Source organism: Danio rerio, chromosome 2, assembly GCF_049306965.1.
Source record: "Danio rerio strain Tuebingen ecotype United States chromosome 2, GRCz12tu, whole genome shotgun sequence".
Classification (NCBI taxonomy): Eukaryota; Metazoa; Chordata; class Actinopteri; order Cypriniformes; family Danionidae; genus Danio; species Danio rerio.
Window position 1 is genome coordinate 1,376,053 of NC_133177.1, and position 13,478 is coordinate 1,389,530.

At 39.1% G+C, this 13,478-nt stretch overlaps 2 protein-coding genes across 14 annotated transcripts in view; both read right to left on the bottom strand.

Moving 5' to 3' along the window:
• LOC100331149 (oxysterol-binding protein-related protein 1) overlaps window positions 1-1,929 on the bottom strand; it is a 66,277-nt gene extending 64,348 nt beyond the window's left edge. For all 10 annotated transcript variants that reach the window (XM_073922249.1, XM_073922236.1, XM_002667472.7 and 7 more), the window contains exon 1: window positions 1,407-1,929. The gene's annotated coding sequence lies outside the window, so the exon portion shown is untranslated. The remainder of the gene's footprint in view (window positions 1-1,406) is intronic.
• A 1,206-nt stretch (window positions 1,930-3,135) lies between these two features.
• Window positions 3,136-13,478, bottom strand: part of LOC108180213 (zinc finger protein 521) — a 128,503-nt gene continuing 118,160 nt past the window's right edge. For all 4 annotated transcript variants that reach the window (XM_073922310.1, XM_073922300.1, XM_073922293.1 and 1 more), the window contains exon 7: window positions 3,136-7,681. In XM_073922310.1, the coding sequence (XP_073778411.1) occupies window positions 7,652-7,681 (30 nt within the window). In that variant the 3' untranslated portion in view covers window positions 3,136-7,651. The remainder of the gene's footprint in view (window positions 7,682-13,478) is intronic.

A 13,478-nucleotide genomic window follows, 5' to 3' on the forward strand; every position in this document is an offset into this window, starting at 1 on the left:
GTTGTTTACCATGGTACTTTGAATATTGGGTCTGAAATCACAAAAGACCTCAAAACAACATTACCACTATTTCTTTGACTGTGAACAACGTTGTTTATTGATAGTCGTTGGCTGCTAATACGTTTTCACCAAGTGTGCCGCAAGCCTACGTTTGAGTGAAGGTTTCGGCCGTTAGATCGCCCCCTGGGGGCTGGCTGCAGTACAAGTCATAAAGCCCGCCTCCTCCGTGTTAATGAAGGAGACTTGAGCCCAAATAAAAAAAAATATTACACTTGCAATAAAATGTCCCGAAAGATAGTTCTGGTCGATTAAGGCACTGGTTATTGTGCTGAAATAGGTGCAGATCTTCATTTTTGTAAACAGTTTGTTTTTAGCAGTAATTTAATGCTGGGCGTGTCATCGTGATACACAGCTGTGATTGACAGTTTCTCAAAGCGCGGCGTCTGAGCTTCGGCAGGAGACTGAAGTAGACTGAAATGTTATTATTCGATTTCTGTGTTATTTTACCATGACAAAATGAGTTCAGCAGTAAACTATAGTTTCTGACATACATGATCCTGGTGGAACACTGTTTATTCGCTAAGTTCAGGGCTTTTTTCGGGCTTTATTAGTTTGCTGATACACGCCTAGCCACCCAGATAGCAAAACACAGTTCCGGCTAGATTCTCGCCTGCCGGAGACATATCTCTTAGAGCTCAGACTGACTAATGTTACCTCTGCTGGACCTACTCCGGATGCCTGGACTCACTGCCCGATTCCAGTCCGAGTCAATCGAGCCAGATGCGGCGGCCGAGCGAGCCGGCGCTGCCGCATGCGAGCCGGAATCAGCCCGCGACGCCGCGAGTAAGTTATGCGCTGCGGCCTGGAGCTGGCGCGATTGAATATATAAAACCCTCATATTTGTTAACGTTATTACATCCATTTGTGTTGATATGACAGCAAACGCATGCTGAGAAGTTCGGGGGGCGTGGTTGATTTTACATAAAGCGTTTGATTGGAAGCTCGACTCCGCTCATTTTCGCGGCTCCTCCTCTGGCTCCATCAGACAATCCTTCTGCGCATGTCAAGGCTCCAATTTCAGCAGTCTTTTGCGACAGTTTGTGCCCGTCAAGCAGGCGTTTTGCCCTCAAGGCGTTCAATGGGAAAAAGGGCTGTCGCGTCGTCCATATTTTTTACAGTCATTGGTTTTCACTGTTTAGAGTTTGCAAATAGCACTCTTCTGAAATTAATTAAGGAGAAAGTCTGAATGTGCGAATATAAAACCAACTTTACCTCAATTCTTTTATTTATGTTTGTCTTATTTTTGTTTTGTTTATCATATAATCTTTTTCACTTCAAATTAAACTCAAAATTATGCAGTGAAAAGTTACAAGCCAACAAATAAAATGAAGTGAAATGAAACTCACCATTGAATTCTGTTTGATCTGCAATTCCTGTGTGTCCATTTTCTCTTCAGTCCCAAAATGATGACAGCTGTCAATTTGGTCATTGCCAGCAGCAGAGCTAGCCGACGTTTCCGAATTAGCTGACATTTCTTTCTTTATTATTAGAATTCTACCTTTTCTTATCAGCTGAAATGTATTTAAGTCAACTGGGGCTTGTAAATAATATCTAACATTCAACCGAGATGTAGATTGAACAAAATTACGACCGTTATACTGCTTATAACTCATTTGTTGATTGGCGTTATTGTTTACACTCATGCTGGCGGCGCCATCTTGCGCGTCACCTGCACATAATCCCGTGTGCTCCCGCCGTCACTTCAACAGCTCAAGAAACTGAACAAACGCGCCAAAATCAACGATCGGCCAATTTTTGTATCACCTCAACAAACAAACAAACAAACAGACAAACAAACAAAAAAAAAAACTAGTCTGAGTGTTTCGTGTGTGATGCGCTTGCGCACATAGCTGTTTGTAAAGTCACGAGGCCTTAAACATAGATAAATGCATGCAATAATGGGCTTTATGTAAGGTCAAACAAAAGAACTTTACTGAAATGTTTTAGCCAACGATTAACCTCCGGTGAAAGGTTTTTAATTTTTATTAACAATGCTTGAACAATAACATTAATACTTTTTAAATAAATCCCCAAAAATGAGATAACAATCAATTTACATTAACAATTTTTCAGTCTTCATTAATAATAATAATAATAATAATAGTAATAATAATAAACTATAAATGATATAATAACAAAAAATAACAAATAAAATTAATGATAAAGAAAAAGGGGATTTCAAGTTCTCAAGATATGAAACCAAAATCCTCTAATGAAGTATATATATATATATATATATATATATATATATATATATATATATATATATATATATATATATATATATATATATATATGTTTATTTTTCACTTTTCCTCTCTGTTAATGTTTTCAATTGTATCACAAATTCTTCTTTAAACACCACTAGTCTTAGATAGACCAAGTCCATACTTTTGAGCACAGTGTCTCCATCTTCTGATGGCTAATTCCAGCAGGATAACGCAGCATGTCATGAAGCTCAATCATCTCAGACCGATTTCCTGAACATGACGATGAGTTCACTGTACTCAAATGGCCTCCACAGTCACCAGAGCTCAATCCAATAGCAGCTTTGGGATGTGGTGAAACGGGAGATTGGCATCATGGATGTGCAGCCGACAAATCTGCAGCAACTGTGTGATGCTATCATGTCAATACGGAGCAAAATCTCTGAGGAATATTCCCAGTAGCTTGTTGAATCTCTGCCACAAAGGATTAAGGCAGTTCTGAAGGTAAAAAGGGTCCAACCCGGTACTAGTAAGGTGTACCTAATAAAGTGGCCAGTGTGTGTATATTACAGTGGATAAATTATGGAGTTTGACTGTTGTGTTACGTCATGTTTAGTAATGTTTGCATTCACCTGGTATGCTAAACACAATATGGATGGAAATATATGGAGTTATTTTACTTATATAAATTGTTAGGGGTGCCTGTAATTGTGGACGAAATATTAGGGAAAATGCATTTTCAATTGTTTAATTTAATTAAAATTAAATTATAAATTTTTTATATAAAAAGAGATCAGATTTTATTTCACTGTCAATGATTCATGTAATTTAATATAACAACAAACAAACAAATAACAGCACATCCATGTATCTTCATACAATTTTTATTGTTTTTCATCACATAAGAACACAAAATAAGGCCCAAAAAAATCGGACCTCAGTTAATATTTTTTTAATAATCTTTTTTTTTTTTTTTTGGAGATGTCATGACACACAATCTCATTTCCAATGTCCAGTTGTTTGTCATTCGTCAAGTGTGTGTGTGTAGCGTCGCCTCCAAACAGGAATCTCCACCAAAGTATGGAACGTTGCAAAAGAGCATGTCAAATCATTTCATGTAAAAGTGATTTATATATATATACTGTACATAATAGACAAAGCGTTGATCGAGTACATGTGGGGCGCTACACATCAGTCAGCCGTTGACATGCTCCTGACAGCATCTGTGTAGAAAACCCCAACCAGACAAATGGAGACAACACTGAATACATTAATCGGCATCTTTCTCAGAGAAAGAAAGAACACAAACTCCTGACACATCCAGACTTCAGCAAGCAGTAAACATTAAAAACAGAAATATACAGTGTGGGTGGACAGCAGTGTCTCTAAAATGACCTCGGACATCAGAGATCGGTAGGAATGTGTTTCCGCGGCTCTTTTTCTTCATCTCATTTTGCATATTTTTAATATTTACTTATTTTTTTATATTTCCTAAGTGCTGTTTAGCAGAGAGATTTCCTTCAACACATTTCTGATCATACTAGTTTTAATAACTCATCTCTAATTACTGATTTATTTTCTCTTTGTCATGATGACAGTAAATAAAATTAGACTAGATATTCTTCAGGATACTAGTACTCAGCTTAAAGTGACATTTAACCCCTCAACTATAATAAATTGCAAGAAAATGCAAAGCTTAATATCTGAACATAATATATTACAAATCTGAAGTTGATATTTCCAAAAAATGAGCGCTCGGTAAAATTTTGTTTGGCTGCAGTGCTAGACATGACCACAAGTGGACATCACATTTCTACAGGTATAACCCTGCCGTTCCTACAATCACACAACCCGCTCCGAGCTGGTATCAAACCGGCGACCTTCCGCATGGGAGTCGGTTGCTCTACCAAGGAGGCTAAAGACCATGGCCTATAGCATCTGTCACTAGAGCAACTTTAGAGGTCAGAGGAGTGAGGTTTACCTGCACAGCACGTACTGGCTGGCCTCCATTACACTCACCCCCTAAACCCCCTAAATCCGGGTCACGGCACCAATGTAACCCCGTCGGTCCTACGCCACCCAACACGCTCCAAGCTGGTATCAAACCGGCAACCTTCCGCATGGGAATCGGTTGCTCTAACAAGGAGGCTAAAGACCATGGCCTCTAGCAGCTGTGGCTAGGAGTGAGGTTTACCTGCACAGCACACACTGGCTGGCCTCCGTTACATAGGCAGCTGTGCAAGGGCGCCCTCTATCTTTTGAGAAAAATAAATCATATTTTTTCATACTTTTGATAATATTTGTAAAGTAGACATACAATTCTGAAGTAGCATGGTAAGTTTAGTGGTGTTTGATTTGAATTTAGCCTCAAAAAAACATCTTTAAAAAAAGTGTTTTACATGTAGATTGCAAAGTAATGCTTTACGACTCTGATGCTGCGTTCACACCAGACACGGATGAAGCGTCAAGCGTGAGTGATTTACATGTTAAGTCAATGCAAAGATGCGAATAGACATCCTGCGGCGTGATATGCGCGAATGACGCGATTCGGACAAATGAAGTGAAGCGAGTTGAGTGTTTTGCACAATTGACACGCGTATCACACGGATCGCTCGAGTCAAAACTCCTGAGCTTCAGCGCACTTTTACGCCACGTTAAAAGGAGCTTTCTCTTGTAGGGGCGTGCACACCTGCCAACATTTGTTTCTGAAAATCCGGGAGACGGGGTTGTTCAAGGGTGGGGTCTCTGAATAACATAGTTGAGAATCGTGATAGGATGCAACGTGTTTTTGGGTGGCCTCTGCGATTGGGTAATGTCAGTACCAAAGTTGGCCACCCGGGGGTGTTTTACAGACTGTACCACAGAATGGGGGGGGGGAAATTATGGGAGTTTTCCAGGAACAATAACAAAACGGGCTGGTTGCTGGAGATTGGTCTGAAATATGGGAGACTCCAGGGAAAAACAGGAGTGTTGGTGGGTATGGGGGCGTGATTATGATGTAGCGCCTGCTGCTGGTGTCCCGGGGTAAAATCCTCCTGCCGACACCGGACAACAGTTCATCAACTAGGCTCTGCTCAGTCGGAAGCCTCGCTGAAAGCCTCCATCATCCAGGTGGAGTTTCTGTAGGAACACTAGCTGTGCTTTATGTGCTTTATGAAGGCTGATAAACGGCGTTGATTTGTTTGGAGCTGTGTCTGAGTCCACTAGATCCATTCAGCGCCGCACCAGCTCTGTGAGTTAAAAAGAAACACCAGACGCACCTGATCTCTGTTACCCTGATGACGGAAAATGTGTTTGCCAAAACTTTTAAGGAATAGCCATGTCAGTAAAAGCATTTTAATATTTCGTCCACATTTTTCGACTGCCTTGGACTGATTTTTGCTGTTTGTTCTTATTTCTGTAAGTTTGGCTGGAATAAATAAATGAAAACGGCTAGGGTCAATTGTTAGCACCCTCAATAAATAATAGTTTTTTCTGATAGTCTTCAAAACAAACCACTGCTATACAATGACTTGCCTAATTACCCTAACTTTACCCTAATTAGTGAAGCCTTTAAGTGTCACTTTAAGCTGAATACTAGTGTCTTGAAGAATATCTAGTCTTATATTATTAAAAATCAGTTATTAGAAAGGAGTTAATAAACTATTATGATTATAAATGTGCTGAAAATGAACACTTGAGAAATCATTGAAAGAATCAACACGTGTGCCATTAAACGCAGACAGGCTGGGCTGATGATGATGATGATGATGATGGCCTGACATCATCTTGGTTTGAAAGCCCAAGTTATTCCTCGTATTAGCAGAATACCGTTTATGGATTCTTTCTTTTTTATTTTAAACAATTCTCTTTACAAGAAATATGAAAAGCAATTCAAGCAACCCAGGCTCATTCTGATTACGTACCCCTGTATACATTTCTGGAGAGCGCCAAATACATCTCAGGAGCTATGTTTTTCTGTAGCTTTTGTTTTCGCAAGGCGACGGAGTGGCGCGGTAGGTAGTGCTGTCACCTCACAGCAAGAAGGTCGCTGGGTTTGATCCCCAGCTCAGTTGGTGTTTCTGTGTGGAGTTTGCATGTTCTCCCTGTAAGGATTTCCTCCGTGTGCTCCGGTTTTCTGGAGACATGCGGTACAGGTGAATTGGGTAGGCTAAATTGTCCGTAGTGTACGAGTTTGTGTGTGAATGTGTGTGTCGATGTTTCCCAGAGATGGGTATCTGCTGCGTAAAAATGTGCTGGATAAGTTGGTGGTTCATTCCGCTGTGGCAACCCTGGATTAATAAAGGGACTAAGCCGACAAAAAAATGAAAGAATGAGTAAATGTTTTCGCAAATCTACCAGAAGCTGCTGTGTACGCTTTTTCAGATCTCAAATGTATCTCGTGAGTGCCATTCACACCTGCTGTTCCCACATAAATCCACCAGAGGCCGCTGTCGACTGACTGACTGACTGATTGACCAACCGATCCCCCACCCACGCCCTTCCCCAAACCCAACCAATAGTGTTTTCAAAAGCAATCCAGAAAAAGAAAAAAAGCCTTCACAGCAGCCGGATGTTTACACATTTTCAGATTTTACACACGTTCTCACCCTGTTATTTACTTGTTTATTTTATTTTTTGGCTTTTATGTTTGTCTTACCTGCTTTCTGGAACCATTCTTCATCCGTCAACTCCTCTCTGAGTCTAAAATCCTCTGACGTACGCAGCGAGTTACGAGGCAAACTGGTAACAGCTGGAAAGCCGTCCACATGGAGCTAAGAAACGGCATTATACGGTCCTGTAGTGTTCATTTTGAAGACAAAATGCAGCCATACGTACCTCTGGCTACATAATTCATGCTCTCCAGAAAGGTATATAGGGGTACGTTTTCAGAACGAGCCTATGTTGAATTTATGATGTATTTTATTTTACAAGTGGTTTTGATATTAAACACTAAAAAACATTGGATTTATTGGATATTTTTAAGGTAAGTGGTTGCAAACAATTGATGAACTAAATTGGCCGTAGTGTATGAGCATGTGTGTGAATGATTGTGTTTGGGTATTTCCCAGTACTGGGTTGCAGCTGGAAGGGCATCCGCTCCTTAAAAAAAAAAAAAAAAAAACATTTGTCGGAATAGTTGGCGGTTCATTCCTCTGAGGCGACCCCTGATAAATAAGGGACTAAGCCGAAAAAAAAATGGATGAATGATGAACTGGATAGATGAACTGTTTGCAAGCACTTACCTTAAAAACTGTAGTAAATGCAATGATTTTTTTTTCATGAAACACTCTGCTTTCATTTTTTTATGTTTGTTCTGTTTGATTGACAAAAACAGACGCAAAAAAAAAAACAGTGTTCATATATTTGTGTGGACGGAGGGTCGAATCTCTTCAATTCTGCCGTTAGCTGCTGTGGAGACTCAGATTGTGGTTCTGGAAAAGAAAGCATAATGCAAATCAGTCAAACTTCACCCTAATGCATTTCTCAAATATTTTCATTTTTCCCATTATTTTCACTCAAAACTTCTCTCCAGGGTTAAGTCTTGGCTGCTGTTTGCAGATCTTGAGAGAGCCACGCGTGCCCTAGTTTTATTGCGCTTGGATTATTGTAATTCTGTATGTGTTGGTTTACCCCAGACTTCAATATCACCACTCCAGATGGTTCAAAATGCTCCAGCCAGGTTTCCAACCGGGACTCGAGTTTGATCTATATTGTAATTCCAATACATGTGTGGACATACAGTTAAAGTCAGAATTATACGCTCTACTGTGTTATTTTCTCTTATATTTCAAATGATGTTGAACAGATTGTGGAATTTCTCACAGTATTTCCTCTAATATTTGTGCTTCTGGAAAAAGTCTTATTTGTTTTATTTCAGCTAGACTAAAAGCAGCTCTTATTTGTTTTAAACCCATTTTAAGGTCAATATTATTAGCCTCCTTATGCGATATTAATTACAGAATCTACAGAATAAACCACTGTTATACAATGACTTGCCTAATTACCCTAACTTTACCCTAACCACCAAACTAACACCCAACCTCCAAACTGGTTTGACTCAGCTTGCTATATGTTTTCTAATTGATCCGGCTAACGTTTTTCCAAAAACTGACATGAAAAATTCAGAAAAGTCCCATTGACTTAACATTGGACCAAACTTAATGACCTCATAACTTTCTGCCAGACTCTCATCCAGACTTAATGTTGGGCTCATTTAACCACTTACTCCACCCTTGCAACTGTCCCATTGACTTCACTGTAAAAAAAAAACTGCCATTGCAATATACCAATCCATACTAGAAACATACTAACAAACATACTAATCATACTAGAAACATAGTATCAATATACCAATCCATACTAGAAACATACTCAAAAACATTTTAATCATACTAGAAACATAGTAACAATCTACCAATCCATACTAGAAACATACTAACAAACATACTAATCATACTAGAAATATAGTAACAATATAGAAATCCATACTAGAAACTTACTAACAAACATACTAACATACTAACAAACATACTAGAAACATAGTAACAATCTACCAATCCATACTAGAAACATACTAACAAACATACTAATCATACTAGAAATATAGTAACAATATAGAAATCCATACTAGAAACTTACTAACAAACATACTAACATACTAACAAACATACTAGAAACATAGTAACAATCTACCAATCCATACTAGAAACATACTAACAAACATACTAATCATACTAGAAATATAGTAACAATATAGAAATCCATACTAGAAACTTACTAACAAACATACTAACATACTAACAAACATACTAGAAACATAGTAACAATCTACCAATCCATACTAGAAACATACTAACAAACATACTAATCATACTAGAAATATAGTAACAATATAGAAATCCATACTAGAAACTTACTAACAAACATACTAACATACTAGAAACATAGTAACAATATACCAATCCATATTAGAAACATACAGTACTAACAAAAATTTTAATCATACTAGAAACATAGTAACAATATACCAATCCATACTAGAAACATACTAACAAACATACTAATCATACTAGAAACATAGTAACAATATAGAAATCCATACTAGAAACTTACTAACAAACATACTAACATACTAGAAACATAGTAACAATATACCAATCCATACTAGAAACATACTAACAAACATACTAATCATACTAGAAACATAGTAACAACATAGAAATCCATACTAGAAACCTACTAACAAACATACTAACATACTAACAAACATACTAGAAACATAGTAACAATATACCAATCCATGCTAAAAAAAACTAACAAACATACAAACATACTAGAAACATGTAACAATATACCAATCCATACTAGAAACATAGTAACAAACATACTAACATCCTAGAAACATGTAACAATATATCAATCCATACTTAACACAGGCTTGACTATCATAGTACGATGCATCGTTTGGGAACAGAACGATGTAGTGACGAGTTTTTCCCAAAATCCGTATTTTCTCTGTTGCAGATCCATCGTTTGAAACACGTTAGAAGTCGCCAGCATGTGTTTTAAGCAGCGGATGCCATTCCAGCTGCAACCCAGTGTGGGGAAACACCCATACACACTCATTCACACACACGCACTCATACACTACAACCAATTTAGTTCATCATCTCCCCTATAGCGCATTTGTTTGGACTGTGGGGGAAACCGGAGAAAACCTACACCAACTTGGGGAGAACATGCAAACTCCACAGACATGATATAATTAGATAATCATTTTGTTTTTTGAAGTAACATACCGAGCTTCTTAAGCAAAGCATATCTATTTATTTCTTGTGTGTATTATGTTGTTTTAGTAGAATGGCTTGTAGGAAGTTCACAGGAAGTTTACAGGAAGCAGAAGTGTGTCAGAGATCAAAAGTGTTTGTTTGGGTTGTGTCTCCCGGTGGTGTTGAGCGGAGATTGAGCGCGCTCATGGGCTGCAGCGAGGGTTCGTCGCCGTCTCCAGACGATGTGTTTGCATACACACATCAGACCCAGCCAGAGGCGCGAACAAACACAAACACACACGCAAACTCTCACAGGACAGCGCCGTGTGTTGCTGGCTTCATCTGATGTATCTGTACCTGTGTGCGTCACTCGTGGGTAATACCTTTCATTACGCTTTTGTGTAGGAATCATATATTTTTTTGAAAACATCAGAGCGATCTTTAAACTTGTAATTTTATCTGGCGCTCCAGCGAGAAATGAGATGGAACTTGTGAGTTGATGTCAAAAGTCTGAGCGATGGGAAACTATGGGTGGAAAACTGGGTTAGATGTTTAGTGAATGCAGATAAATAAAACTATTATAGGGAAATGTGAAGGGTTTTTATTAGGGATGTATCGGTATCAGAATTTCACGGTAGGATAATACCTCGGTGTGAATGTCACGGTTCGGTATTTATTGAATCATTTACAGGAAAAACAAAACTAATGAAAAGACTCAAAAAAAGTGCCAAAAGTGTTTATTTAGCTTAGCACTGAACATATCAATGACACACAAATCAGCCGTCTATCTGTAAGTTTCCAAACAGGAACTTCAATTTTTCAATTTTAATAACAAAAAAACTATTAAACCATATAAAAAAATAAAGTTTCAATTTAGTATTGTTGAAAACTCATCACATTCAACATTTAATCACTCACTTACTTATATAGAGATGGGTTTTTAAATTAAAATGATCATATAACTATAATCTGGTGAAAGCTGGGGTCTCTGGGCATGTCCCCTGCAACAGAAAAATAAACCCTCTCATTTGGGTCTGAGGTTTCTGGGACAGAGAGATATGATTTAGCCAAGGTTGACAGCAGTGGGTAACGCTGTGCATTGTCTTTCCACCAAGCCATGAATGAGATAGAGTTCTCTTTGCGGTACAAGTCAATGTCTGGATCAATCTGAACAGTGTGCTGTGTTCTGCAGTCCCCATGACTGTATTTAGTCGTATTCCCCGACTTATATTTCACCACAGTCTGGCAGTGCCTGCATACTGTTTTTGTCTTTGTCTGTCAGCTTTTCTCCTTTTTCGTATCTTTTTAGAAAGAAACAGAAATGCTTCCACACATCTGATTTAAAACCCGCTTTAGGTTCGATCATTTCCGGCTCTTTTTCTTCCCCGCTACTAGCAGCACACTCCATTTCCGCATTACTGGATCTGTAGTACAACAGACCACAAGGGATGATGGCCACGCCTGGGCTGATGGGAATTGTAGTTCCCGCTACCTCCCGTTCGCTTCATTCACCTGAGCAAACTTTTCTCAGAATTATAGTTTTATTGAGTCATGCGCCTACGCTAATATTGACAACAATTACTATTGCGGTATGACGGTATTTACAATATTGTTACATCCCGTTTTTATCTTATATTTTTAATGCTGCTTCAAAGAATTATGGGCCATTTCCACTCAGGGGTCACGGCTCCTTCTAAAAACAAATTAAATCTTGTACTAATTAGCCACTTTTTTAGTTATCCCGCTAAGCTCTGGGGCTATTTGGGGTAATTCCGCCTGAATTTGGCCTTCCGATTTAAAAAGCTTCAAATACCCACATGCAGAGGTGTAAATACAAAAGTTTGGTATCATTTGAAAGGAAACCCTTTGAAATTTCAGAAAATACAGTTGAAATTGAAAATAATTGTTGTATATATTGTCTGTTTTATAATAAACACACAATAAAAGGCGCTTTTTTTTTTATAAACTGAAGTTTGGAAATGTGTAAAGGCTGATTTATACTTCTGCGTCAAACACCGGTGTATGGTACGGTGCTGACGCATAGCCCTTCACCGTGGCCGTCGGCGTCGCTGATGTGCACCTCTCAAAAATTGTAACAACACGTCGCAACAACGCGTAGCGCAAGCTCTGTGATTGGTCGGCTTGGTAGAGCTGACGAGTCTGGGCAGGACCGAGAGCCGTGCGAATGGCGCGAGCTGGACGCGAGCCCGATGGAGCGATTGTTTACAAGTGTGGAGTCCCGTGAAGGAGCTCCGGATGGAAAGTTTTATTTTGTGTTTACCTCATAGTTAAAGTTGTTGCACGTCCGCCGGTTCCTGCCTCAAAATGAGCGAGTTTGAGCCACTTGTACATCCCGGAAGTGTTCAGGAAAAGCAAAACAGCAGAGAAGAAACTCGACAAAGAGGAACATTTACACCTCACTGCCCACTAGTGTTTCAGAAGTGTTAATGCAGACCGACAGAGACAGCAGCAGAAGTATAAATGCACAGCTACACGCGTTGCATGCGCCGTGGGTTACGCCGGTCACTTGAAGCAGAAGTGTAAACCAGGCTTAACTCATGGGCTTTGAGTGCTCCAGCATCCTGGAAACAATTTTATTTCTTTCCAGCAGGTGTCAGCAAACACAGGAAAAATGCCACTTTTTTATTTCCGCCTACCTATTTTTGAAGTCTCCCCATACCCTCATACAGTACAATAAATGCAATATCTCAATGTCATTTTACAGAAAACCCTTTGAAATGACCAAAAGAACTGCTGAAAGTGATGAATATTATTATATATGCTGTCTGTCCTTTGCTGAAATGCCTCAACACAAACCGCTTTTAGTTTTTTTTGTTCTAAAGCCGGATTTAGAAAGTGTATACCTCAGGGCCTGTGTGCTCCATCAAACTGCTGATTGTTTTGAATGTTACCAGCATTTGTCAGGAGACACTAAATAAAATAATTTTGTTTTTATCATGTAGTGTGCAATAATTATGTTAGTTCAACCGAAGGGTGGGAAATCACAACTTTTTTTTGCTTCTAATCTGTGACTTTCACGCACTGTTTTGGACACCCCTCTTCCCGTTCGTCATGCAATACCTCAGTCACTGGTTGGCTGATCAAGGCTCGCCATACATCAGCGTAAAGCTGAGAATCTCCCCGTTCCAATGATATGCAATTCATCTGGATAGCTATCATATTTTCCTGAATTTTGGAATATCATGCCCCTAATTTGTTGCGTTTGGCACTTACAAGACACAGCAGTGGTTTACTGATGCACACATCCTCAGAAAACGCTGAAAATGGACTCATTTTGTAGAGGACATTCGTTTCTTGTCGTCTTAGTCCCTTCATTAATCCGGGGTCACCACAGCAGAATGAACCGCCAACTTATCCAGCAAGTTTTTTACACAGTGAATGCCCTTCCAGCCGCAACCCATCTCTGGGAAACATCCACACACTCACACACTCATACACT